The following is a 25,429-nucleotide window of genomic DNA, read 5'->3' as shown; positions in this document are numbered from 1 at the left end:
TGAAACTTGGATTTAAAAAAAAATCAAGGAGCCTCATCCCAAGAAACGGGGATATTTAAGGGAATTTCTTCGAGGACGCTTATTCAAAGGATAGTAGATTTTTAGATAAAAATTAAAAAAAATCTTCGAGGATTTATAGCCGAGGAAACGTGGATTTTTAAAGACAAGATATGCAAGGGCCCTCTGTCAAAGAAGCATTAATTTTTAAATAAGCTTTCTTCAAGGATCCAAAGCCCAAGGAAACATGTATTTTTTAACAAAAATTTCTTCAAGGATCAATAGCCCAGGAAACGTGGATTTTCAAAGAAAATTTCCTGGATTTTTACATAAATTGTTTTCAAGGATCAAAAGCCGATAAAACGAGGATTTTTAAAGAAAATTTCCTGCATTCCTAAAGAAAATTTCTTCAAGAACCCTCCGCCCAAGAAACGTGGATTTTTAAAGACAATTTCTTCAAGGATCTATTGCCCAGAAAACGTGAATTTTTTAAGGTAACTTCTTCAAGGATCCATCGACCAGGAAAAGTGGATTTTTTAAGGCAATTTCTTCAAGGATTTTTTAAGGTAACTTCTGCATGGACCCTCAGTCATAGAAACGTGGATTTTTAAAGAAATTTTCCTCAAGGACCCTCAGTCAAATAAACGTGGATTTTAAAGAAATTTTCTTCAAGGACCCTCAGTCAAAGAAACGTGGATTTTTAAAAACAATTTCTTCAAGGATCCCCGATCCAAGAAACTTGGATTTTTAAAAAAAATTTTCTTCAAGGATCTATAGACCAGGAAACGTGGATTTTTTTAAAACAATTTTTTAAGGACCCTCCCCTCAAGCAACGTGGATTTTTAAAGACAATTTCTTCAAAGACCCTCCGCCCAAGCAACGTGGATTTTTAAAGAAAATTTTTTCAAGGACCCTCAGCAAAAAAACGAGGATTTTTACAAAAAATTTCTCCAAGGACCAGGAAACGTAGATTTTTAAAGAAAATTTTTTCAAACACCCCCAGCAAAAAAACGTGGATTTAAAAAAAAAAAAAATCTCTCAGCCAAAGAAACGTGGATATTTAAAAAAAATTCTCCAAGGACCCTCAGTCAAAGAAACTTGGATTTTTAACGAAAACTTCTTCAAGGACCCTCAGCAAATGAAACGTGGATTTAAAGAAAATTTCTTAAAGAAAGATTTTTAAAGAAAATTTCTTAAAGAACTCTCAACAAAAGAAACGTGGATTTTTAAAGAAAAAATTCTCAAGGAGCCATAGAAATTTCCTCAAGGATCCATAAAAATTTCCTTCAACGATCCTCAGTAAAAAAAGTCGATTTTTAAAGAAAATTTCTTTAAGAACCCTAAGCCAAAGAAACGTGGATTTTTTTAGGAAAGTTCTTCAAGAACCAATTCTTCAAAAATCCGTTTACTTTTAAAGAACATTTCTTCTGGGACGCATAGGTCAGGAAACGCGGATTTTTTAAGAAAATTTCTTTAAGGACAACTGGCCCAAGATATTTAGATTTTTATAAAAAATTTTAATAAAAAAAAAATAACTTCAGGAATCAAGAGCCCTTTTAATGTCGATTTTTATGGATAATAATTTAATAATTTCTTTAATGACATTTAGTCATAAAAATGTAGATTTAAGAACATTTTTTTCGAGGGCCAAGGACACTTTAAGCCTGATTTTGTTTTTAACGAAGTTTTTTCCTTCACACCCTCCATTGTTGTCTGGCATTTTGTCAATATCCCCACCGATCCCCTGGATAATAACTTTTGTTGTTTTAAAGTCCATGTGTGTGTATTTAGCCAGACAGAGAAAGAAAAACAAACCATTGTTGAATACACACGCACACACAAAAAGGACATCTGTGTGGGTGTGTGTGTTTTTTGGAGGGACATGAGGTGAGTGAAATGACTCAACAATGGTATTGCTTTTGGCTGTGCGGTTAAAGATCAAAGCTTGACCAAATCATAACAAAAGCAAAAAAGTGGAGTTGAGCGAAAAAAAGAATACAACAACAGATTGGAAATTGCAATCGAATCAATTGAATGGCGGAAACGGAAGTAGCTTGGCTCTAGTAAATAGGAAATTACATCAAAATAAGCCTTATTGCGAATGTTCGGTGAAAAATAAAATGGTTATTGGGGGAGGAAATATAGAAATGAGGGGGGATATGTACAGAAATCGGATTTGATAAAATTAAGTTTAAAAATATATATATATCCGGATATATTTTTTAATGTTCTAATTGTAAAGGATTTTTTTTTTTTTTCAATTCCCCCGGAGTAAGAAAAGTTTTCTCCCACATAGTTGTCTAATCTAATTACAATATCTAATTTTCCAAACCCGTTTTTGTAGCCAGGTGTAGAAACTGGTTACCCACAAATCCCAGATACTGTAATCAATGTGAAAACCCACACACCCAATCAAACTTCCATAAAATCCATTATCCTTTTGTTCGATAATGTCTGTTTGTTTGTCTCTCTCCTAAAATTACCCTGGCTGTGTGTTGTCGATACAATATCGAATTCACCTTCCGTATTTTTTCTTCCGTCTCTCTGTCCCTCTCTGTGTGTTTGTGTTTCTGAGTCTCTTTTGGAAGTTTTCAAAACTCATAATGAATTTCAATCGAATTATATCAATTCAATTCGCCTTCAATTGAAAATGTCAGGGAGAGAAACGAGAGAAAGAAAATCATTTAAAAGTCAAAGGAAATCGAAACAGAACAAGGAAATGGCAAGAAATGACAAACGAACGAATTTGATTTGAGAAAATTTTTGGGGGAGAGGACAAAAACAGGACGAAGGACATGATAAATGTTTTATGGCAAATGATGATAGGTAGTCAAACAGTTTTCACATGTTTTTTTTCACTTTTTCCCATTTGAAATGATTTATGATATTTTATTTATATAAAAAAAATAAATATATCAATAACAATAAAAGAAAACAAAGAAAATTTTGATGTGGGTTGAAAGTTGATATGGAATTTTTGAGAAAAATTAAATTTTATAAAAAACAAGTAAAAAAACATTAAGTTCGGCCGGGCCAAACTTTTAATACCCTCCACCCTAGGGTAAAAGAACATTAGAAGAAATGTGGCAAAAAACATTAAAATGCCGAATATCGGGAGGTACCGTTATATAGGGGCTACACCAACACGTGCACCTATAATTACAATGTTTCGCCACACGAACTAGGACCCATTATGACCCACAAATACCAACTTTTACACAAATCAGTGAAAAAATGTGGCATAAATCATCAAAATACCGAATATCGGGAGGTACCGTTATATGGGGACTATACCAGAACGTGGACCGATATATCTCATTTTCAATACCAACCATCCTAGGGACAATACACACACTTGTGCCAAATTTCAAAGGTCTACGTCAAATAATGTGGGCTCTATCGTGATTTCAACAGACAGACGGACAGACAGACAGACAGACAGACGGACATCGCTAAATCGTCTTAGAATTTTATGCTGATTATGAATATATATACTTTATGGGGTCTACGACGAATATTTAGAGGTGTTACAAACGGAATGACAAAGTTAATATACCCTCCTACCCATGGTGGAGGGTATAAAAATATCCAAGGACCACCAAAGCAATCTTTGTTTTTCTTAAACATCAGAGAAATTAAACCTCTCAGATGTTTGAGAAACACAAAAAAAATATTTTTTGCCCTTGGAATTTAAGAAAAATATTTTTAGGAATTTTTAAAAATATTTTTTCCAACAAAAAATATGAAATTTCTAAATTTATAATTTCTAAGGAACCCATAGCTCGAGAATTTTTAAAAACGGTCAATATCTCGTAAATTAGAAAAAAAATTGGAGAAAACAACTTCTCACCTGTTTAAAAAAAAAATTTCCAAAGGTCAATGAGCTCTTGGATTACTTTAAAAATATATTTTTCAAAAATAATAAATCGATCATTTTTTTTAAATATTTTCTAAAGGACCAACAGCACATGGAGATAGAAAAAAAACCAAAACTGAACAATTTTTTTTAAATTTTCCAAAATATTTTTTTCGATATTTTTGCAAATTTTCAAAGATAAAAAAAATATTTTTTGGTCTTGAAATTTAAGAAAAAATTTTTAGAAGTGGTCAAGAGGTCTTGTAGAAATATTTTTGATAAAAACAACAGCTCAGTGAATTTTTAAAAATATTTTTCCAACAAAAAATGTGAAATTTCTAATTTCTAAGGAAAAATATATTCCAAATGTCAATCAGCTCTTGGATTACTTGAAAAAATGTTTTTCCAAAAATAACATATCGCTTAATTTTTCGAAATATTTCCTAAAGGGCCAACAGCACGTGGAGATAGAAAAACACCAAAACTTAAAAACGTTTTTTAAATATTTTCTAAATTTTCCAAAATATTTTTTTTCGATATTTTTGCAAATTTTCAAAAATAAAAAAAATATTTTTTGCTCTTGAAATTTAAGAAAAAATTTTTAGAAGTGGTCAAGAGGTCTTGTAAAAATATTTTTGATAAAAACAACAGCTCAGAGAATTTTTAAAAATTATTTTTTCAACAAAAAATGTGAAATTTCTAAATTTCTAATTTCTAAGGAACCCATAGCTCGAGAATTTTTCTAAAAACGGCCAATATTTCGTAAATTAAAAAAATGGAGGGATCAACTTCTCGCTTTTTTAGAAAATATTTTCCAAATGTCAATCAGCTCTTGGATTACTTAAAAAATATATTTTTCCAAAAATAATATATCGCTCATTTTTTCGAAATATTTCCTAAAGGGACAACAGAACGTGGATATACAAAAAAAACCCAAAACCTCTTTTTAAAATATTTTTTAAATTTTCAAAAATATTTTTTTTTGATATTTTTGCAAATTTTCTTATTTTAATTTTTTAAATTAGCCTCTTCTTATTTTAATTTTTTAAATTAGCCTCAATGAAAAATATTTTATTATTTTTAATTTGTGGTTTTAAATATTTTTAAATTTTCCAAAATATTTTTTCCCAATATTTTTGCCAATTTTCTTAATTTAATTTCATAATTTTTAAATTAGCCTCAATGATAAATTCATTCACGATTTTTTTTCCTTATTTAATTGATTTCCTCTAAAATCTTAGAGAAGTTGTTAAGTAACGCTAATGAGGCGTGAGAATTTTGCCAGATGCCAAAAAAATACCCCAATTGTTTAATGTTTTTTCCCAAGTTAGCTTTCGGAGAAATCTTTTTGAAATCGTTAAATGCTCTTGGCTATGTAACGCAAAAAAGTTTCCTTTTTGAGTAATGAATACAAATTTTAAGTGCCTTATGGTTGTACAACTTTTTTTCGCAAATCATTAATATTAAGCTAACGAAAATCTAACAATGGCCTACTTAGATAATTAATAAGTTCATAAGAAGTTTGAGAAGAATGAAAACTTTGTAAAAAGTTTTCAAAAACTGAGAGTAATTGCTCTTCTCTTAAAGTAAGAGAAAACAGGCCGTATGAGTGTTGTCATTAGTCATACGCCCATGATTTTTTCGCCTATAATTCATTCTTCAAAAATCTTTAGAGAGCTAAATTTTTTGGGACGCTATTCTAAAAACATTTCCTTGAAGAATTTTCTTTAAAAATTCACATTTCTTTGACAGAGGGCCCTTGAAGAAATGTTCTTTAAAAACCAACGTTTTTTGCTGAGAAATCATTGAACAATTTTTTTTAAAAATCGACTTTTTTTGACTGAGGGTCCTCGACGAAATTTTCTTTAGAAATCCACGTTTCTTTTGCTGAAGGTCCTTAAAGAAATTTTCATTTAAAAATCCACGTTTCTTTTCCTGAGGGTCCTTGAAGAAATTTTCATTTAAAAATCCACGTTTCTCTTGCTGAGGGTCCTTTAAGAAAATTTCTTTAAAAATCCACCTTTCTTTTGCTGAGGGTCCTTGTATATTTTTTTTTAAATCCACGTTTCCTGGGCTATGGATCCTTGAAAAAATATTCTTTTTAAAAATCCACGTTTCCTGGGCTATGGATCCTTGAAGAAATATTCTTTAAAAATCCACGTTTCCTGGGCTATGGATCCTTAAAGAAATGTTCTTTGAAAATCCATGTTTCCAACGTAGATTACGTTTCCTGGGTTATAGATTCTTGAAGAAATTTTGTTTAAAAATCCACGTTTCTTGGGTCGAGGATCCTTGAAGAAGTTATCTTTAAAAATCCACATTTCTTGGGTCGAGAGTTCTTGAAGAAGTCATCTTTAAAAATTCACGTTATTTTGACTGAGGGTCCTTGAAGAAGTTATCTTTAAAAGTCCACGTTTCTTGGGTCGAGGGTCCTTGAAGAAGTTATCTTTAAAAATTCACGTTTCTTTGACTGAGGGTCCTTGAAGAAATTTTCTTAAAAATCTATGTTTCCTGAAGAATTTTTCTTTAAAAATCCACGTTTCCTGGGCTATGGATCCTTGAAGAAAGTTTTTTAAAAATCTACTTTTTCTGGTCTTTGGATCCTTGAAGAAATGCTCTTTAAAAATCCACTTTTCCTGGGCTATGGATACTTGAAGAAATATTCTTTAAAAATCCACGATTCTTTTGCTGAGGGTCCTTGAAGAAATTTTCTTTAAAAATTCAAGTTTCTTTAACGGAGGACCCTTGAATAAATTTTCTTTAAAAATCACATTTTTTTACTGAGGATCCTTGAAGGAAATTTCTATGGATCCTTGAGAAAATTTTCTTTAAAAATTGACTTTTTCCTTAATCCTTAAGAAGCTTCCTAAAAAAATCCACCTTTCCTGGGCTTGAAGAAATTTTCTTTAAATATCAACATTTCTTTGATTGAGGGTCCTTGAAGAAATTGTCTTTAAATATCAAAGTCTCTTTGACTAATTGTCCTTGAAGAAATTTTTCTTAAGCTGTGTGTACTCGAAGATATTTGCATTAGAAATGCTGATAGGGTCTCTGAAAGATATATATATATTTTTTTTAATTTTTGGGATCCTTGAAAATAGTTTTCTTTCAGAATTTCACATTAAAAATGTGGACAGTTCAAATTTCTTAAAAAATCCTCTAAAAATCAGGATTGATTTAAAAACTCTAAATTTTTTGGGCCTGTGATCCTTTTATGAGTTATCTTTAAAAATGCACTGTTTTGGGCTGTGGTTCCTTGAAAGAAATCCATAAAATTTGTACGTTTTAACGCTGCTTGTCCTTAAAGATATATCCTTTCAAAATCATCCTTAAAAGTTTCTTTGGTCTTTGAAAAAAAATAATTCTTAAAAATAAAGATTGTATGACTTATTAGTTTTCCAAAAAAAAAATCATTTTGAAGGTCGCTTTTCTTAAAAAAAGAAATTCTTTTAAAAATCATTTTCAGTTGATCCCTGAAAAAAAATCTTTTAAAAAATCACATTTCTTGGGCTGTTGGCTCATGAAAAAAATATTTTCAAAATTAACCGTTTGAAATAACTTTGATCCTTGGAAATAAATCCTTTAAAAATTTCTTCGTGGGTTGTTGGCCCTTGAAAAGTAGGCCCTTGGTTAAGTAGGTTCTTGAAAAAAATTCATTTAAAAATCCATATTTTTGAAAGGACCTTGGTCCTTGAGGATAACTTTTTTTAATAGTGCACATTTCTTGGGCTGTATGTCCTCTGAGGCTGTATATCTTTCAGACTGTAAATCCTTAAAAGCTTCTTTGGTCCTTGAAAAAATATTTCTTCAAAATAAAGGTTTCATGGATTGTTAGTTTTCCAAAAAAAATCATTTTAAAGATCACTCTTCCTAAAAAGAAATCCTTTCAAAAATCACTTTCAGTTGATCCTTGAAAAAAAAATCTTTTAAAAATTCATCAAAAAATATTTTCAGAATAAACGTTTGAAATAACTTTCATCGTTGAATATAAATTCTTTAAAAAATTCTTTCTAAAAATCCACGTATAAATCGACCTTTCGATTTAATATTTTTGAAAGGAAGCTGGTTCACTGGTCACTTTTCTTAAAAATAAATCCTTTTAAAAACCATTTTCAGTTGATCCTTGAAAAAAAAATTTTAAAAATTTTTTTTGGCTGTTACTTCATGAAAAAATATTTTCAAAATAAACGTTTGAAATAACTTTGATCCTTGAATATAAATCCTTAAAAAAAAAAAAAAAAAACTTACCAAAAATCCACGTATAAATCGACCTTTCGGGGGTTGTTGGCCCTTAAAAATAAATCATTTTAATAATCACGTTCTTTGGATGAGTAGGTCTTTAAAAAAATATCATTTAAAAATCCGCATTTTTAAAAGGACGTTGATCCTTGAAAATAATTTTTTTAATAGTCCACAGTTCTTTGGCTGTTGGTCCTCGGAGGCTTTTGTTCCTTCAAAAAATCCTTTAAAAAAATATGTTTTTTGAGAGTTGGGTTTGGAAAAAATCGTTAAAAGGCTGTAGGTCAATGAAGCCATTTTTCTTTCTAAATTCTTATTTCTGAAGTTTTTGATCCACGACCAGAAAACCTTCGAAAATCCGCAGTTAGTGCCTTTGGTCCTTGAAGTTTTCATTTATGTGATCCTTTTTATTATATTGAAATTCCTTTCCATTTCCACTTCATGTTTCCAGTGGGGTACCATTGCGTATACTTTATATACTTTTTTACCAAAAAAAAATACGAATACGCACCCCTACTCCCTTGAATTAATACAAATCATACGCACCCCATTCCCATGTTGCCAAAAACATTTATTTTCATATCATTCTTTGTTAATTAAAATTAGAAATACCATTTTCTTTCAATTTCCAATTCAAGAAAAAAATCAAAAAAAACTAACCCTTTTTCCCAACCCCGCTCCCCCACAAAAGTGTGAGGGTAGCAGTCATTTGGGATTCTTGACATTTACCTTCATTTGAAGCAATTTGTAGAATAAGTATCTAATTAACTTTTGAGTTTTCTTGCACATTTTATTGGCTGAGTTACGCATTTTTTGCCAAAGTCCCTCTTTTTTTGCTTTGCCTTCCTGGGAAAAGAATTTCAAGAAGTTTTGCCAATGAGGGTCCTCTTGCCTTACACCTTTCATCCTTTCTTCTTCCTCTTCCATTCTTTCCTCTCCGATGAGTATAAAATGAAAATTGCTAACCATTTTTGTTATGACATTTGCCTACTTAAACTGTCAATCACTTGTTAAAATAAAGTGGAAAAGTTTTTCTGCCTCTGCTTCGTTCCTTGTTTTTTCCTCATCTTTTTTTTTTTTTTTTTGGATCTGCTGCTGCTGCTAGTTCCTGCTAAAGGTCTGCATGGATAATGTTCAGTTTTTTACATTTTTTGTAATTAAGTGCGAATACTTTTTACTTTATGATGTGTGTGGCAGGAGTTGTGGGGGACGAAGTTTGATGGCAGTTATCCCTTTTCTTCCCCCTCCCCCCTCCTCTCTTCTCGTTCCTCATTGAAGCCAAGTAAAGTAACTGTCTCCTTGGATTTCTAGTTTGTTTTGAAAAAATTTAACTAGAAATGAGTTGGAAATTTCTTACCTTCCCATTTTAAAGCTGCTGGTATGGCTGATGCCCAGCAAGCTCACGCCGATGATGATAATGAATGATAAGCACAGCCCTGGCGTAATATTGAAATGGACCTTAAACAGGAAACTGACAAAAGAATTTCTGTTTCCTTTACTGATAATAATTCTGGAAAATGTTGAAACTTTGATACTGGTGCCCTGCCTCCTCCTCTACCCACCCACACCGACCCCGTGTGAACATTAATTGCCCCAAAATGACAGTTGCAATGAATCTCAGGGGTGGATGGCTGACTGGCTGGCTGTTGTGTGAATTCAACTAAAAATGTGACAACGTTCTCCGGCGAAAAAAAAATCGTTGTCAAAAAAAAGGAGGGTAAAAAAATCCATGGGCCCCAGGAAAAGTTTTCCTTTGAATTTTTATTACAATTATTATTATTCCTCTTATTATGCAAGACGTTGACAACGACATTTTGCTGCAAACTGTTCTGCAATTATTGTAATGTCGAGAAAATGAAGTTGAGAAGAGGCCAAACTGAGAGCAGAAAAAAAAGTCAACGGAAAATCAATGATTTGGAAAAAAACGAAATGTTTTCCAACATTTGAAATGCATGCTCAGCTTCCTCCCCCTCTCTCTCTCCCCGCTCTCTTTTTTCCTCCAAAAATAATTTAAGATGACAAATATTCTTCGTTGGACAAACATTTTATTGGCAAGTCAAGAAATTTGGCAAACCTGAATGCATTCCAAAAACCAAAGGTAGAAGTTGTATAGAGAGAGAGAGAGAGAGAGGGAGGGAGAGAGAAAAATAAAATTACACAATTGGCCATGAAACTCGGCAAAATTTCTTGAATGGCAATGGATCCTATTATCATCACCAAACAAACTTTGGCCAGCATTGCAAATTGGAAAGAAAACAAATATTTTCCGGAGAAATAGAAATGATTTCAGGTAATTAAAATTACTCTCAGAGTGCAAAAAACTACTCCTGGGCAGTAATATTAGAATTGATGGCGTATGAGTAATGTCAACACTAATACGCCACCATGACCCTCATAAACCTAAATAGTCTTGGGAAAATAAATTTTTAAAAGAAAAAAATCAATTGTCAGTCATTTGAAAAAATATTTGTTTTAAGTTTTCGAATTGCTGGTTCTATGAAAAATATATATTTTTATATTTTCACCAAAAATTGATACTTTGGGATTTTTTTACCCGTTTTGTGGGGGAGCTACTAAAAGGAGTAGACCAATGTTTACCATCTTCACACCAGATATTGTGTTGATAGACATATTGAGTTGTATGAAGCTTGGAAAGAATCAGGCTAATATTTCGCAATGTTATGAGCATTTTATTTATTCCAAATTTTGACCCCTTTGTGGGGGAGGTACCAGAAGGACTGGGTCTATTCAAACCATATTCACAGCAGATCTTTTGTTAGTAGAAATAATGCGATGTGTAAAATTCTAGGAGCTTATTTCGCTTTTTATGAGCATTTTAGTTATTCGAAATTTTGACCCCTTTAAGGGGGAGGTACCAGAAGGAGTGGGTCTATATATTCCATATTCACAGCATATCTTGTTTTACAAAAAATAATAAGATCTGTAAAGTTTAAAGTGAATCGGGTGCTTATTTCACATTTTATAAGCGTTTTGATTATTCAAAATTTTGACTCCTCTATGGGGGAGGTACCAAAAGGAGTGGACCGATATACTTCATCTTTATAGGAGATCTTGTGTTAGTAGAAATAATTCGACGTGTGAAATTTGAAGAGAATCGGATGTTTATTTCGCATTTTATGAGCATTTTTATTATTCAAAATTTTGACCCCTTTGAGGGGGAGGTACCAAAAGGAGTGGACCGATATACTTCATCTTCATAGCTGATCTTGTGCTGATTAAAATATTACTACATGCCGAGTTTGGAAGTAATCGGATGCTTATTTCACACCTTATAAGCGTTTTGATTATTCAAAATTTTGACCCTTCATGGGGGAGGTACCAGAATGAGTGGACCGATGTATCCAATTTTCACAGCAAATTTTATGTTAAGAGAAATATTAAGATGTGTGAAATTTTAAGAGACTCGTAAGCTTATTTCACATTTTATGAGCATTTTAGTTATTCCAAATTTTGACCCCTTTGAGGGGGAGTTACCAGAAGGAGTGGGCCGATGTATCTTATTTTAGCAACAGATCTTGTTCTTGTTAAAATATTGGGATATATGCAATTTGAAGAGAATCGGATGTTTATTTCGCATTTTATGAGCATTTTTATTATTCAAAATTTTGACCCCTTTGTGGGGGAGGTGCCAGTAGGGCTGGGTCTATACATTCCATATTCACAGCAGATCTTGTATTAGAGGAAATAATAAGATGCGTAAAGTTTAAAATGAATCGGGCACTTATTTCACATTTTATTAGCATTTTAGTTATTCGAAATTCTAACCCCTTTGAGGGGGAGGTACCAAAAGGAGTATTCCGATATATCCCATCTTGACAGCCGATCTTGTTCGTGTAGAAATATTAAGGTATGTAAAATTTGAAGGTAGTCGGATGCTTATTTCGAATTTTATTAGCATTTTAGTTATTCGAAATTTTGACCCCTTTGTGGGGGAGGTACCAGAAGGAGTGGACCGATGTATCTCATTTTTACAGCAGATCTTGTGTTAGGGCAAATATTAAGATGTGTGCAATTTGAAGAGAATCGGATGTTTATCTGGCGTTTTATGCGCCTCAGTGGTATTCAAAATTTTGACCCCATTGTGGGGGAGGTACCAGAAGGAGTGGGCCGATATAGTCCAGATTACCATATGGCCTGTCCCTGATAAAAATATAAGGATTTGCCAAGTTTGCACTAAATTTCATGATTCTCTCTTGTTCTATAAGATTATATTTTCTGTGAAAATATTTACGTTTTGTGGGGGAGGTACCAGAAGGAGTGATCCAATAGTGGCCATATTCGAACTCGAGCTTAGTTTGATAATAATATTATGATGTACCAAATTTGGATCAGCTCATATAATCCCTTTGAGAGTTATCGTGTGCTTCAAATAGCCAGGCAGGTGGATGGATGGGCGGAGTTGGTCCAAAGAGATCTAGCGATGAGACACTTTTCACCTGTAACGAAGGATATTTACTCTCCGGGGTCATATGGCTGAGGCTATAATAAATTCATGGACTTTTAGTCCTTGGGTCTATTGTAAATCCTTTTAAAGGAGCTAATTATCCTTTGGAAAAATACTAAGGATTTCAGGTTTAAGGTGTTGTTAATCCTTACAATTTATTTTTCAAAAATTTCCGTTTCGATATGGAAGTGTCCTTGGGAAGATATCCTTAAAAATTACATGTTTTTAAAAATCAACGTTAAAAGAGACTTCAAGCCTTTGAAAAAGGATTCCTTATAAAACTAGGTTAATAGCACTGTTATCCTTCAAAATATCTTGTGTCCTTTAGTAAATATCCTTAAAAAATTCAGGTTTTTGAAATTCAACATACGAAAGCAATGCCTGTCTTTGAAAAAAGTGTTCCTCGAAAATCTAGGCTACTAGCCCTGTTATCCTTAAAAAAGTTGGTCTCATTAATATCTACTGGCCTCTCCATTTTTTTTTTTTTTTTTTTTTTGCAAAAATCAATTATTTTCTCTTTGGAAATACGATACGAATTTGAGCCCCACAAAATAATGATATCAAATTTCAACCGAAAAAAATTAAGGAAAAATTCTGAATATTTAAAATTAATTACCGGAATATTCGCCGATAAATGGAACTCGAATAAAGGAATTCACAACTAATTTTCCATGGAAAATAAGATCGAAAATTGTAGAACTTTGACAGAAACGTATTAAAAATACATCAAATAACAGGATAAATAAATATATGATTTTTTTCAGATGTATTTTTAAGGATCACAAAAAAAATAAACCGAAGAATTCTGTATTTTTCGAAATATATTTTTTTTTGAACACCAGCATGGATTTTTACAGGATTTCTAAGGACAAAATATCCTTTGAAATTTGATTTAAAGAAAATTATTTTAAGATTTTTTTTAATTCAACAACGAATGAAACGCAAAATTATTATTATTTTTTCCCAGATTTCATTTCCACAGCCAAGCAGTTATTCTTTTCAAAATTCACTCCCCCCCCCCCCCCCCTCCTTGTTTTCAAAGAAAACTCCCGAACAATGCAAAGATAAACAGAAAAATAACAAGAAAATGTGTAGCAGCATTTCAGCCATTTTCTTAACGAGTTTTAATTATAATTTCATATAAGTTTTCATTCAAACCATACCCCCCCCCCCTTAACACCCCTCCCCCACTCTCTATGCATGCCTTCCCGCAGGAAACACCTAAAAGTATGTTATAAAAAATTTCCTTCTAAGTTTATAAAGGAAAGCGTCGTGAGGCTTTGAAAGTGAAGTTTCGCCAAAAGATGACGAGGCAAGGTTTCGCTCATACAAAGGAATGGGGGTATGGGAAAAGCAAACAGTTTCTACTTTACAGGCAGTTACTTTGGTTTACAGGATTTTCCTTGGGTTGCACCACCCTCACTTCCCTCCCCTCCTTGGAAGATTTAGGCATCTCAATTGTCTTTGGCATGCTGCTCGCCCCTTTTTTTGGCGTTTTCCCATGAAGAGTTTTGAACCAGGTAACCAGGTATTTTTAAGTTAATAAATGTATTGTGTGTGTAAGGAAGGAGTTGAGGGAGGGAAATGGTGTTGGGGGTGGGAAAGGAGAAGATGGAGCGGTGGTTGATGGTTTTGGAGTTACTGTGAAAAATGAAATCTCTTTGGTTTATGCACAGAAAATTTCTAGAAGGCTTTTGCCGCCACAGGTTCTCATAGGAGAAGGGGAGTGGGAGAGTGAGAGATACTGTATCCTGCGGATTTATTTATCCTGATATTTGATGGATTCCCTAATACATTTATATTAAAGTTCCAGAATTTTCGATCCTATTTTCCATGGAAAATTAGTTGTGTATTTCTTTATTCGATTTCTTCTTATCGGCGAATATTCCGGTGATTAATTTTAAATATTCAAAATATTCCCTAAATCCTTTTTTTCCTTGAAATTTGATATCAAAATTCGTATCGTATTTCAAAAGGGAAAATAATTGATTTTTGAAAAAAAAAAAAAAAAACAAAGAAATGGAGAGGACAGAAGATATTAATGAGGTCAACTTTTTTAGGGATAGCAATCCGCTTTGATCCTTTAAAGAAAAGTCCTTAAAAAATCCACGTTATTTAGACTTTTGATCCTTTAAAGAAAAGTCCTTTGAAAATCTACGTTTTTTAGACTTTTGATCCTTTAAAGAAAATTCCTTATAAATCCACGTTTTTTGGACCTTGAACGAAAAGTTCTTTAAAATCCACGTTTCTTGGACTGTTGGTGCTTGAAAAGTTCCATTTATAATCTACGATTCTTAGCTTTTTTCCTTAAAAAATCCACAATTCTTAGACTCTTGGTCCTTGAAAAAAAGTCCTTTAAAAGTCCACATTTCTTGGACTGTTGGTCCTTGAAAGAAAAGTCCTTAAAAAATGCAAGTTTCTTGGACTTTTGGTCTTTGAAAGAAAATTCCTTAAAAAATCCACGTTTCTTGGACTGTTGGTCCTTGAAAGAAAAGTCCTTAAAAAATGCAAGTTTCTTGGACTTTTGGTCTTTAAAAGAAAATTCCTTAAAAAATCCACGTTTTTTGGAAGAAAAGTCCCTAAACAATCCACGTTTCTTGGACTGTTGGTCCTTGAAAGAAAAGTCCTTAAAAAATCCAAGTTTCTTGGACTGTTGGACCTTGAAAGAAAAGCCCTTAAAAAATTCACGTTTCTTGAAAGAAAATTCCCAAAAAAATCCACGTTTATTGGACTGTAGGTCCTTGAAAGAAAAGTCCTTAAAAAATTCACGTTTCTTGAAAGAAAATTCCCAAAAAAAATCCAAGTTTCTTGGACTGTTGGTCCTTGAAAGAAAAGTCCTTTAAAAATCCAGATTTCTTGGACTGTTGGTCCTTGAAAGAAAAGTCCCTCCACAATTCTTTGACGGTTCCTTAAAAAATCCACGTTTCTTGGACTGTTGGTCCTTGATAGAAAAGTTCATAAAAATCCACGTTTCTTGGACTTTTGGTCCTTGAAATCACGTTTCTTGGACTGTTGGTCCTTGAAAGAAAAGTCCTTAAAAAATCCACGTTTCTTGGTCCTTGAAAGAAAAATCCCTAAAAAATCCATGTTTTTTGGATTGTTGATCCTTAAAAGAAAAGTCCTTTAAAAATCTACGTTTCTTGGAATGTTGGTCCATGAAAGAAAAGTCCTTGAAAGAAAAGTCCTTAAAAAATCCACGTTTCTTGGACTGGTGGTCCTTGAAAGAAAAGTCCCTATAAAATCTACGTTTCTTGGCCTGTTGGTCCTTGAAAGAAAAGTCCTTTAAACATCCTTGAAAGAAAAGTCCTTTAAACATCCAGGTTTCTTGGAATGTGGGTCCTTGAAATAAAAGTCCCTAAAAAATCCACTTTTCTTAGACTGTTGGTCCTTGAAAGAAAAGTCCTTTAAAAATCCAAGTTTCTTGATCTTATAAGTTCTTGAAAGAAAAGTCCTTCAAAAATGTAAGTCGCTTCGATTGATTTTCTTTAAAAAAAAGAATTTAAAAAATCCGCATTTGAAAGGCTGTTGGTTCTTGAAAAAATTATTAATCCATGGTTGGTCCTTGAAAAATGTCATAAAAAATAATGTTTGATCCTTCAAAAGTCCGCGTTGGTTCCCATAAAAAAATCCGCCTTTGGTCCTTGAATGAATCCGTAATGTGACACTGAAAATATACACATTTAGTCCTTAAAAAAGTTTGGGCCTTTGAAAAAGTATTTCATAAAAATTGACGTTTGGTCCTTCATCTGTAGTCCCTGAAGATATAAATTTGGCCCTTAAAACCGTTATTCGAAAAAATAAAAAAATAAATAAAAATCCACCTTTAGCCCTTAAAAAAATAAAATTTGGTTTCGAGTCCTTCAGCTTTTTAGCCTTAAAGAAATAAGTTTGGTCCAAGTGTACGGACAATGTAGCGTATGAGTATTGCCACTACTCATACGCCACAGACAAATCTTCTTAGAAACCCTCCCTAAAATTGTTGCATATTTTCAGGAGTTATTTTTAATATTTTAAACTTATCGCATGGAAAATTCTCACAACATTGTTAGGAAATTTAAGCCCCCTTTTTTTGGTGGGATTTCCATAACTGCTCCTGAACTGAAAACAAAAAAAATCTCACTAACTTTTTTCGTTTCTCTTTTTTTTCCAGATTACATGCAATCGTTGTGCAAAAATCATTTCCTCCAGCAGCTCTATCGGAAAATCGACGGCGCCGTACTCTGGTCACAGAACGAACGTAATCTCGACTGTATCATCACCTTTCAGACGCACTCGATATTGCAGCGATTCATGTTACGCTTCGATATGTTGCAATTGGATTGTAATGATCATTTGTATGTCTATGATGGGGCACACGCTGTGGCAACACCCAAGGTAAGTGCGGACAACGACAAGCGGCAAATCCAGCTTCTGACAAATGCATGCCAACCAAAAAAAAAAAAAATAAAATGGATAAAAAATCCAAACCAAACTTGTTGTTGAAAGAAAAATCACGAAACCGAATCACTGCGCTATAATTTCAATAAAATTCCACAGCTATGCCTGAATGGAGCCGGTTTGGATTTCCACGAAATCGAAACTGCCAATATTTTTTTTTGGGAGAGGAAGAAATGGGTTATGGGCTTTCCACATATGTAAAAATATTACATATTCATAAATGCCCCTGATGGCTGGATGAGTGAGTGACTGAACACTGAACTGAACCAAAGAATATTGGGTGCACACACACCTCAGTATTCAAAGTAAATGTTATTCACACACACACACATACATATTTACACAAACATGTGAGAGCCTTGCAAAGTCACCACCTCCAGGGGGAGGTGGTAGGGGTAGGCCAGTCAATTGTTACAAGTGTCTACAAAACAATCGGCAAAGATGTTCTGTGAACAACAAATTTAAATATTTATTTAAAATCGAAGATTCTCACATTTTTGAAATGGAGATATTGGGGCGGATGAGTAGCGACGTAACTCATACGCTACACTTTTTTAAATCATTTTTTCAAGACCTATAAAGGACATAGATTTTTAAATAATTTTTACAAGTCCTATAAAGGACATGGATTTTTTTAATAATTTTTTTCAAGGCCTACATAAGGCGTGGATTTTTTATTAATTTTTTTCAAGGCATACAAAAGGTGTGAATTTTTAATTAATTTTTTTTCAAGGGTATATAAGGCGTGGTTTTTTTAATAATTTTTTTCAAGGCCTATAAAAGGCGTGGATTTTTTTATAATTTTTTTCAAAGCTCTATTTAAAGTGTGGATTTTTAAATAATTTTTTTTAAGGCCCATAAAAGGCGTGGATTTTTTAAATAATTTTTTTTTTAAAGGCCCATAAAAGGCGTGGATTTTTTAAATAATTTTTTTCAAGGCCCATAAAAGGCGTGGATTTTTTAAATAATTTTTTTCAAGGCCCATAAAAGGCGTGGATTTTTTAAATCATTTTTTCAAGGCCTTTAGAAGGCGTGGATTTTTTAAATATTTTTTTTTCAAGGCCTATAAAAGGCGTGGATTTTTTAAATAATTTTTTCAAGGCCTACAGAAGGCGTGGATTTTTTAAATAATTTTTTCAAGGCCTACAGAAGGCGTGGATTTTTTAAATAATTTTTTTCAAGGCCTACAGAAGGCGTGGATTTTTTAAATAATTTTTTTCAAGGCCTACAGAAGGCGTGGATTTTTTAAATAATTTTTTTCAAGGCCTACAGAAGGCGTGGATTTTTTAAATAATTTTTTTCAAGGCCTACAGAAGGCGTGGATTTTTTAAATAATTTTTTTCAAGGCCTACAGAAGGCGTGGATTTTTTAAATAATTTTTTTCAAGGCCTACAGAAGGCGTGGATTTTTTAAATAATTTTTTTCAAGGCCTACAGAAGGCGTGGATTTTTTAAATAATTTTTTTCAAGGCCTACAGAAGGCGTGGATTTTTTAAATAAATTTTTTCAAGGCCTACAGAAGGCGTGGATTTTTTAAATAATTTTTTTCAAGGCCTACAGAAGGCGTGGATTTTTTAAATAATTTTTTTCAAGGCCTACAGAAGGCGTGGATTTTTAAATAATTTTTTTCAAGGACTACAGAAGGCGTGGATTTTTTAAATAATTTTTTTCAAGGCCTACAGAAGGCGTGGATTTTTAAATAATTTTTTTCAAGGCCTACAGAAGGGGTGGATTTTTTAAATAATTTTTTTCAAGGCCTACAGAAGGCGTGGATTTTTTAAATAATTTTATTCAAGGCCTACAGAAGGCGTGGATTTTTTAAATATTTTTTTCAAGGCCTACAGAAGGCGTGGATTTTTTAAATAATTTTTTTCAAGGCCTACAGAAGGCGTGGATTTTTTAAATAATTTTTTTCAAGGCCTACAGAAGGCGTGGATTTTTTAAATAATTTTTTTCAAGGCCTACAGAAGGCGTGGATTTTTAAATAATTTTTTCAAGGCCTACAGAAGGCGTGGATTTTTAAATAATTTTTTTCAAGGCCTACAGAAGGCGTGGATTTTTTAAATAATTTTTTTCAAGGCCTACAGAAGGCGTGGATTTTTTAAATAATTTTTTCAAGGCCTACAGAAGGCGTGGATTTTTTAAATAATTTTTTTCAAGGCCTACAGAAGGCGTGGATTTTTTAAATAATTTTTTTCAAGGCCTACAGAAGGCGTGGATTTTTTAAATAATTTTTTCAAGGCCTACAGAAGGCGTGGATTTTTAAATAATTTTTTTCAAGGCCTACAGAAGGCGTGGATTTTTTAAATAATTTTTTTCAAGGCCTACAGAAGGCGTGGATTTTTTAAATAATTTTTTTCAAGGCCTACAGAAGGCGTGGATTTTTTAAATAATTTTTTTCAAGGCCTACAGAAGGCGTGGATTTTTTAAATAATTTTTTTCAAGGCCTACAGAAGGCGTGGATTTTTTAAATAATTTTTTTCAAGACCTACAGAAGGCGTGGATTTTTTAAATAATTTTTTCAAGACCTGCAGAAGGCGTGGATTTTTTAAATAATTTTTTTCAAGGCCTACAGAAGGCGTGGATTTTTTAAATAATTTTTTCAAGGCCTACAGAAGGCGTGGATTTTTTAAATAATTTTTTTCAAGGCCTACAGAAGGCGTGGATTTTTTAAATAATTTTTTTCAAGGCCTACAGAAGGCGTGGATTTTTAAATAATTTTTTCAAGGCCTACAGAAGGCGTGGATTTTTTAAATAATTTTTTTCAAGGCCTACAGAAGGCGTGGATTTTTTAAATAATTTTTTTCAAGGCCTACAGAAGGCGTGGATTTTTTAAATATTTTTTTCAAGGCCTACAGAAGGCGTGGATTTTTTAAATAATTTTTTTCAAGGCCTACAGAAGGCGTGGATTTTTTAAATAATTTTTTTCAAGGCCTACAGAAGGCGTGGATTTTTTAAATAATTTTTTTCAAGGCCTACAGAAGGCGTGGATTTTTTAAATAATTTTTTTCAAGGCCTACAGAAGGCGTGGATTTTTTAAATAATTTTTTTCAAGGCCTACAGAAGGCGTGGATTTTTTAAATAATTTTTTCAAGGCCTACAGAAGGCGTGGATTTTTTAAATATTTTTTCAAGGCCTACAGAAGGCGTGGATTTTTTAAATAATTTTTTTCAAGGCCTACAGAAGGCGTGGATTTTTTAAATAATTTTTTTCAAGGCCTACAGAAGGCGTGGATTTTTTAAATAATTTTTTTCAAGGCCTACAGAAGGCGTGGATTTTTTAAATAATTTTTTTCAAGGCCTACAGAAGGCGTGGATTTTTTAAATAATTTTTTTCAAGGCCTACAGAAGGCGTGGATTTTTTAAATAATTTTTTTCAAGGCCTACAGAAGGCGTGGATTTTTAAATAATTTTTTCAAGGCCTACAGAAGGCGTGGATTTTTTAAATAATTTTTTTCAAGGCCTACAGAAGGCGTGGATTTTTTAAATAATTTTTTTCAAGGCCTACAGAAGGCGTGGATTTTTTAAATAATTTTTTTCAAGGCCTACAGAAGGCGTGGATTTTTTAAATAATTTTTTTCAAGGCCTACAGAAGGCGTGGATTTTTTAAATAATTTTTTTCAAGGCCTACAGAAGGCGTGGATTTTTTAAATAATTTTTTTCAAGGCCTACAGAAGGCGTGGATTTTTTAAATAATTTTTTTCAAGGCCTACAGAAGGCGTGGATTTTTTAAATAATTTTTTTCAAGGCCTACAGAAGGCGTGGATTTTTTAAATAATTTTTTTCAAGGCCTACAGAAGGCGTGGATTTTTTAAATAATTTTTTTCAAGGCCTACAGAAGGCGTGGATTTTTTAAATAATTTTTTTCAAGGCCTACAGAAGGCGTGGATTTTTTAAATAATTTTTTTCAAGGCCTACAGAAGGCGTGGATTTTTTAAATAATTTTTTTCAAGGCCTACAGAAGGCGTGGATTTTTTAAATAATTTTTTTCAAGGCCTACAGAAGGCGTGGATTTTTTAAATAATTTTTTTCAAGGCCTACAGAAGGCGTGGATTTTTTTAAATAATTTTTTTCAAGGCCTACAGAAGGCGTGGATTTTTTAAATAATTTTTTTCAAGGCCTACAGAAGGCGTGGATTTTTAAATAATTTTTTTCAAGGCCTACAGAAGGCGTGGATTTTTTAAATAATTTTTTTCAAGGCCTACAGAAGGCGTGGATTTTTTAAATAATTTTTTTCAAGGCCTACAGAAGGCGTGGATTTTTTAAATAATTTTTTTCAAGGCCTACAGAAGGCGTGGATTTTTTAAATAATTTTTTTCAAGGCCTACAGAAGGCGTGGATTTTTTAAATAATTTTTTTCAAGGCCTACAGAAGGCGTGGATTTTTTAAATAATTTTTTTCAAGGCCTACAGAAGGCGTGGATTTTTTAAATAATTTTTTCAAGGCCTACAGAAGGCGTGGATTTTTTAAATAATTTTTTTCAAGGCCTACAGAAGGCGTGGATTTTTTAAATAATTTTTTCAAGGCCTACAGAAGGCGTGGATTTTTTAAATAATTTTTTTCAAGGCCTACAGAAGGCGTGGATTTTTTAAATAATTTTTTTCAAGGCCTACAGAAGGCGTGGATTTTTTAAATAATTTTTTTCAAGGCCTACAGAAGGCGTGGATTTTTTAAATAATTTTTTTCAAGGCCTACAGAAGGCGTGGATTTTTTAAATAATTTTTTTCAAGGCCTACAGAAGGCGTGGATTTTTAAATAATTTTTTTCAAGGCCTACAGAAGGCGTGGATTTTTTAAATAATTTTTTTCAAGGCCTACAGAAGGCGTGGATTTTTTAAATAATTTTTTTCAAGGCCTACAGAAGGCGTGGATTTTTTAAATAATTTTTTTCAAGGCCTACAGAAGGCGTGGATTTTTTAAATAATTTTTTTCAAGGCCTACAGAAGGCGTGGATTTTTTAAATAATTTTTTTCAAGGCCTACAGAAGGCGTGGATTTTTTAAATAATTTTTTTCAAGGCCTACAGAAGGCGTGGATTTTTTAAATAATTTTTTTCAAGGCCTACAGAAGGCGTGGATTTTTTAAATAATTTTTTTCAAGGCCTACAGAAGGCGTGGATTTTTTAAATAATTTTTTTCAAGGCCTACAGAAGGCGTGGATTTTTTAAATAATTTTTTTCAAGGCCTACAGAAGGCGTGGATTTTTTAAATAATTTTTTTCAAGGCCTACAGAAGGCGTGGATTTTTTAAATAATTTTTTTCAAGGCCTACAGAAGGCGTGGATTTTTTAAATAATTTTTTTCAAGGCCTACAGAAGGCGTGGATTTTTTAAATAATTTTTTTCAAGGCCTACAGAAGGCGTGGATTTTTTAAATAATTTTTTTCAAGGCCTACAGAAGGCGTGGATTTTTTAAATAATTTTTTTCAAGGCCTACAGAAGGCGTGGATTTTTTAAATAATTTTTTTCAAGGCCTACAGAAGGCGTGGATTTTTTAAATAATTTTTTTCAAGGCCTACAGAAGGCGTGGATTTTTTAAATAATTTTTTCAAGGCCTACAGAAGGCGTGGATTTTTTAAATAATTTTTTTCAAGGCCTACAGAAGGCGTGGATTTTTTAAATAATTTTTTTCAAGGCCTACAGAAGGCGTGGATTTTTTAAATAATTTTTTTCAAGGCCTACAGAAGGCGTGGATTTTTTAAATAATTTTTTTCAAGGCCTACAGAAGGCGTGAATTTTTTAAATAATTTTTTTCAAGGCCTACAGAAGGCGTGGATTTTTTAAATAATTTTTTTCAAGGCCTATTAAAGGCTGGGAGTTTGTAAATAATTTTTTTCAAGACCTATCAAAGGCGTGGATTTTTTAAATAATTTTTTTCAAGGCCTACAGAAGGCGTGGATTTTTTAAATAATTTTTTTCAAGGACTATTAAAGGCTGGGAGTTTGTAAATAATTTTTTTCAAGGCCTATCAAAGGCGTGGATTTTTTAAATAATTTTTTTCAAGGCCTATCAAAGGCGTGGATTTTTTAAATAATTTTTTTCAAGGCCTATTAAAGGCTGGGAGTTTGTAAATAATTTTTTTCAAGGCCTATCAAAGGCGTGGATTTTTTAAATAATTTTTTTCAAGGCCTATCAAAGGCGTGGATTTTTTAAATAATTTTTTTCAAGGCCTATTAAAGGCTGGGAGTTTGTAAATAATTTTTTTCAAGGCCTATCAAAGGCGTGGATTTTTTAAATAATTTTTTTCAAGGCCTATCAAAGGCGTGGATTTTTTAAATAATTTTTTTCAAGGCCTATTAAAGGCTGGGAGTTTGTAAATAATTTTTTTCAAGGCCTATCAAAGGCGTGGATTTTTTAAATAATTTTTTTCAAGGCCTATCAAAGGCGTGGATTTTTTAAATAATTTTTTTCAAGGCCTCTAAAAGGCGTGGATTTTTTAAATAATTTTTTCAAGACCTTAAAAAGTCGCGGATTTTTTAAATAATTTTTTTCAAGGCCTCTAAAAGGCGCGGATTTTTTAAATAATTTTTTCAAGACCTTAAAAAGGCGTGGATTTTTTAAATATATATTTTTTTTAATGGCCTACAGACGACGTGGATTTTTTAAATAATATTTTTAAAGGCCCACAGACAGCGTGAATTTTTTAAATAATTTTGTTAAAGGCCTACAGACGGCGTGGATTTTTTAAATAATTTTTTTAAAGGCCTACAGACGGCTTGGATTTTTTAAATAATTTTGTTAAAGGCCTACAGACGGCGTGGATTTTTTAAATAATTTTGTTAAAGGCCTACAGACGGCGTGGATTTTTTAAATAATTTTGTTAAAGGCCTGCAGACGGCGTGAATTTTTTAAATAATTTTGTTAAAGGCCTACAGACGGCGTGGATTTTTAAATAATTTTGTTAAAGGCCTACAGACGGCGTGGATTTTTAAATAATTTTTTCAAGGTTTTTATAAGCGTGGATTTTTTAAATAATTTTTTCCTGGGTCTATTTTAGGCGTGGATTATTTAAATAATTTTTACCTGGGTCTATTTAAGGCGTGGATTTTTTAAATAATTTTTTCCTGGGTCTATTTAAGGCGTGGATTTTTTTAATAATTTTTTCCTGGGTCTATTTAAGGCGTGGATTTTTTAAATAATTTTTTCCTGGGTCTATTTAAGGCGTGGATTTTTTAAATAATCTTTTTCCAGACTCTATTTAAGGCGTGGATTTTCTAAATAATTTTTCCAGGCTCTATTTAAAGCGTGGATTTTTTAAATAATTTTTCCAGACTCTACTTAAGGCGTGGATTTTTTAAATAATTGTTTCCAGGCTCTAATTAAAGCCTGGATTTTTTAAATAATTTTTTCCAGGCTCTAATTAAAGCGTGGATTTTTTAAATAATTTTTTCCAGGCTCTATTTAAAGCGTGTATTTTTTAAATAATTTTTTCTAGGCTCTATTTAAGGCGTGGATTTTTCAAATATTTTTTTTCAAGGTTTATATAAGGCGTGGATTTTTTAAATAATTTTTTCAAGGCCTATAAAAGGCGTGGTTTTTTTAAATAATTTTTTCAAGGCCTATAAAAGGTGTGGTTTTTTTAAATAATTTTTTCAAGGCCTATAAAAGGCGTGGTTTTTTTAAATAATTTTTTTCTAGGCTCTATTTAAGGCGTGGATTTTTCAAATATTTTTTTTCAAGGTTTATATAAGGCGTGGATTTTTTAAATAATTTTTCCAGGCTCCATTTAAGGCGTGGATTTTTTAAATAATTTTTTCCTGGCTCTATTTAAGGCGTGGATTTTTTAAATAATTTTTTCCAGACTCTATTTAAGGCGTGGATTTTTTAAATAATTTTTTCCTGGCTCTATTTAAGGCGTGGACTTTTTAAATAATTTTTTTCCAGGCTCTATTTAAGAGGTGGACTTTTTAAATATTTTTTTTCCAGGCTCTATTTAAGGCGTGAATTTTTACAACAATTTTTTTCAAGGCTTATATAAGGCAAGTATTTTTTAAATAATTTTTTCCAGGCTCTATTTAAGGCGTGAATTTTTTAAATAATTTTTTTTCAAGGCCTTTAGAAGGCGTGGGTTTTTAAAATAATTTTTTAAGGCTTATCAAAGGCGTGGATTTTTTAAATAATTTTTCTCTAGGCTCTATTTAAGGCGTGGATTTTTCAAATATTTTTTTTCAAGGTTTATATAAGGCGTGGATTTTTTAAATAATTTTTTCAAGGCCTATAAAAGGCGTGGTTTTTTTAAATAATTTTTTTCTAGGCTCTATTTAAGGCGTGGATTTTTCAAATATTTTTTTTCAAGGTTTATATAAGGCGTGGATTTTTTAAATAATTTTTCCAGGCTGATTTTTTAAATAATTTTTTCCTGGCTCTATTTAAGGCGTGGATTTTTTAAATAATTTTTTCCAGACTCTATTTAAGGCGTGGATTTTTTAAATAATTTTTTCC

At 32.1% G+C, this 25,429-nt stretch overlaps 1 protein-coding gene across 2 annotated transcripts in view; it reads left to right on the top strand.

Moving 5' to 3' along the window:
- The window catches only part of LOC101895950 (uncharacterized), a 180,602-nt gene that overhangs the window by 103,318 nt on the left and 51,855 nt on the right, over window positions 1-25,429 (top strand). For both annotated transcript variants that reach the window (XM_059124124.1, XM_059124123.1), the window contains exon 3: window positions 16,708-16,931. In XM_059124124.1, the coding sequence (XP_058980107.1) occupies window positions 16,708-16,931 (224 nt within the window). The remainder of the gene's footprint in view (window positions 1-16,707; window positions 16,932-25,429) is intronic.

The sequence above is a fragment of the Musca domestica genome, unplaced genomic scaffold (assembly GCF_030504385.1).
Source record: "Musca domestica strain aabys unplaced genomic scaffold, Musca_domestica.polishedcontigs.V.1.1 27, whole genome shotgun sequence".
Classification (NCBI taxonomy): Eukaryota; Metazoa; Arthropoda; class Insecta; order Diptera; family Muscidae; genus Musca; species Musca domestica.
Note: the sequence above shows the minus strand (reverse complement) of the source record. Positions and strands in the feature narration are given on the sequence as shown.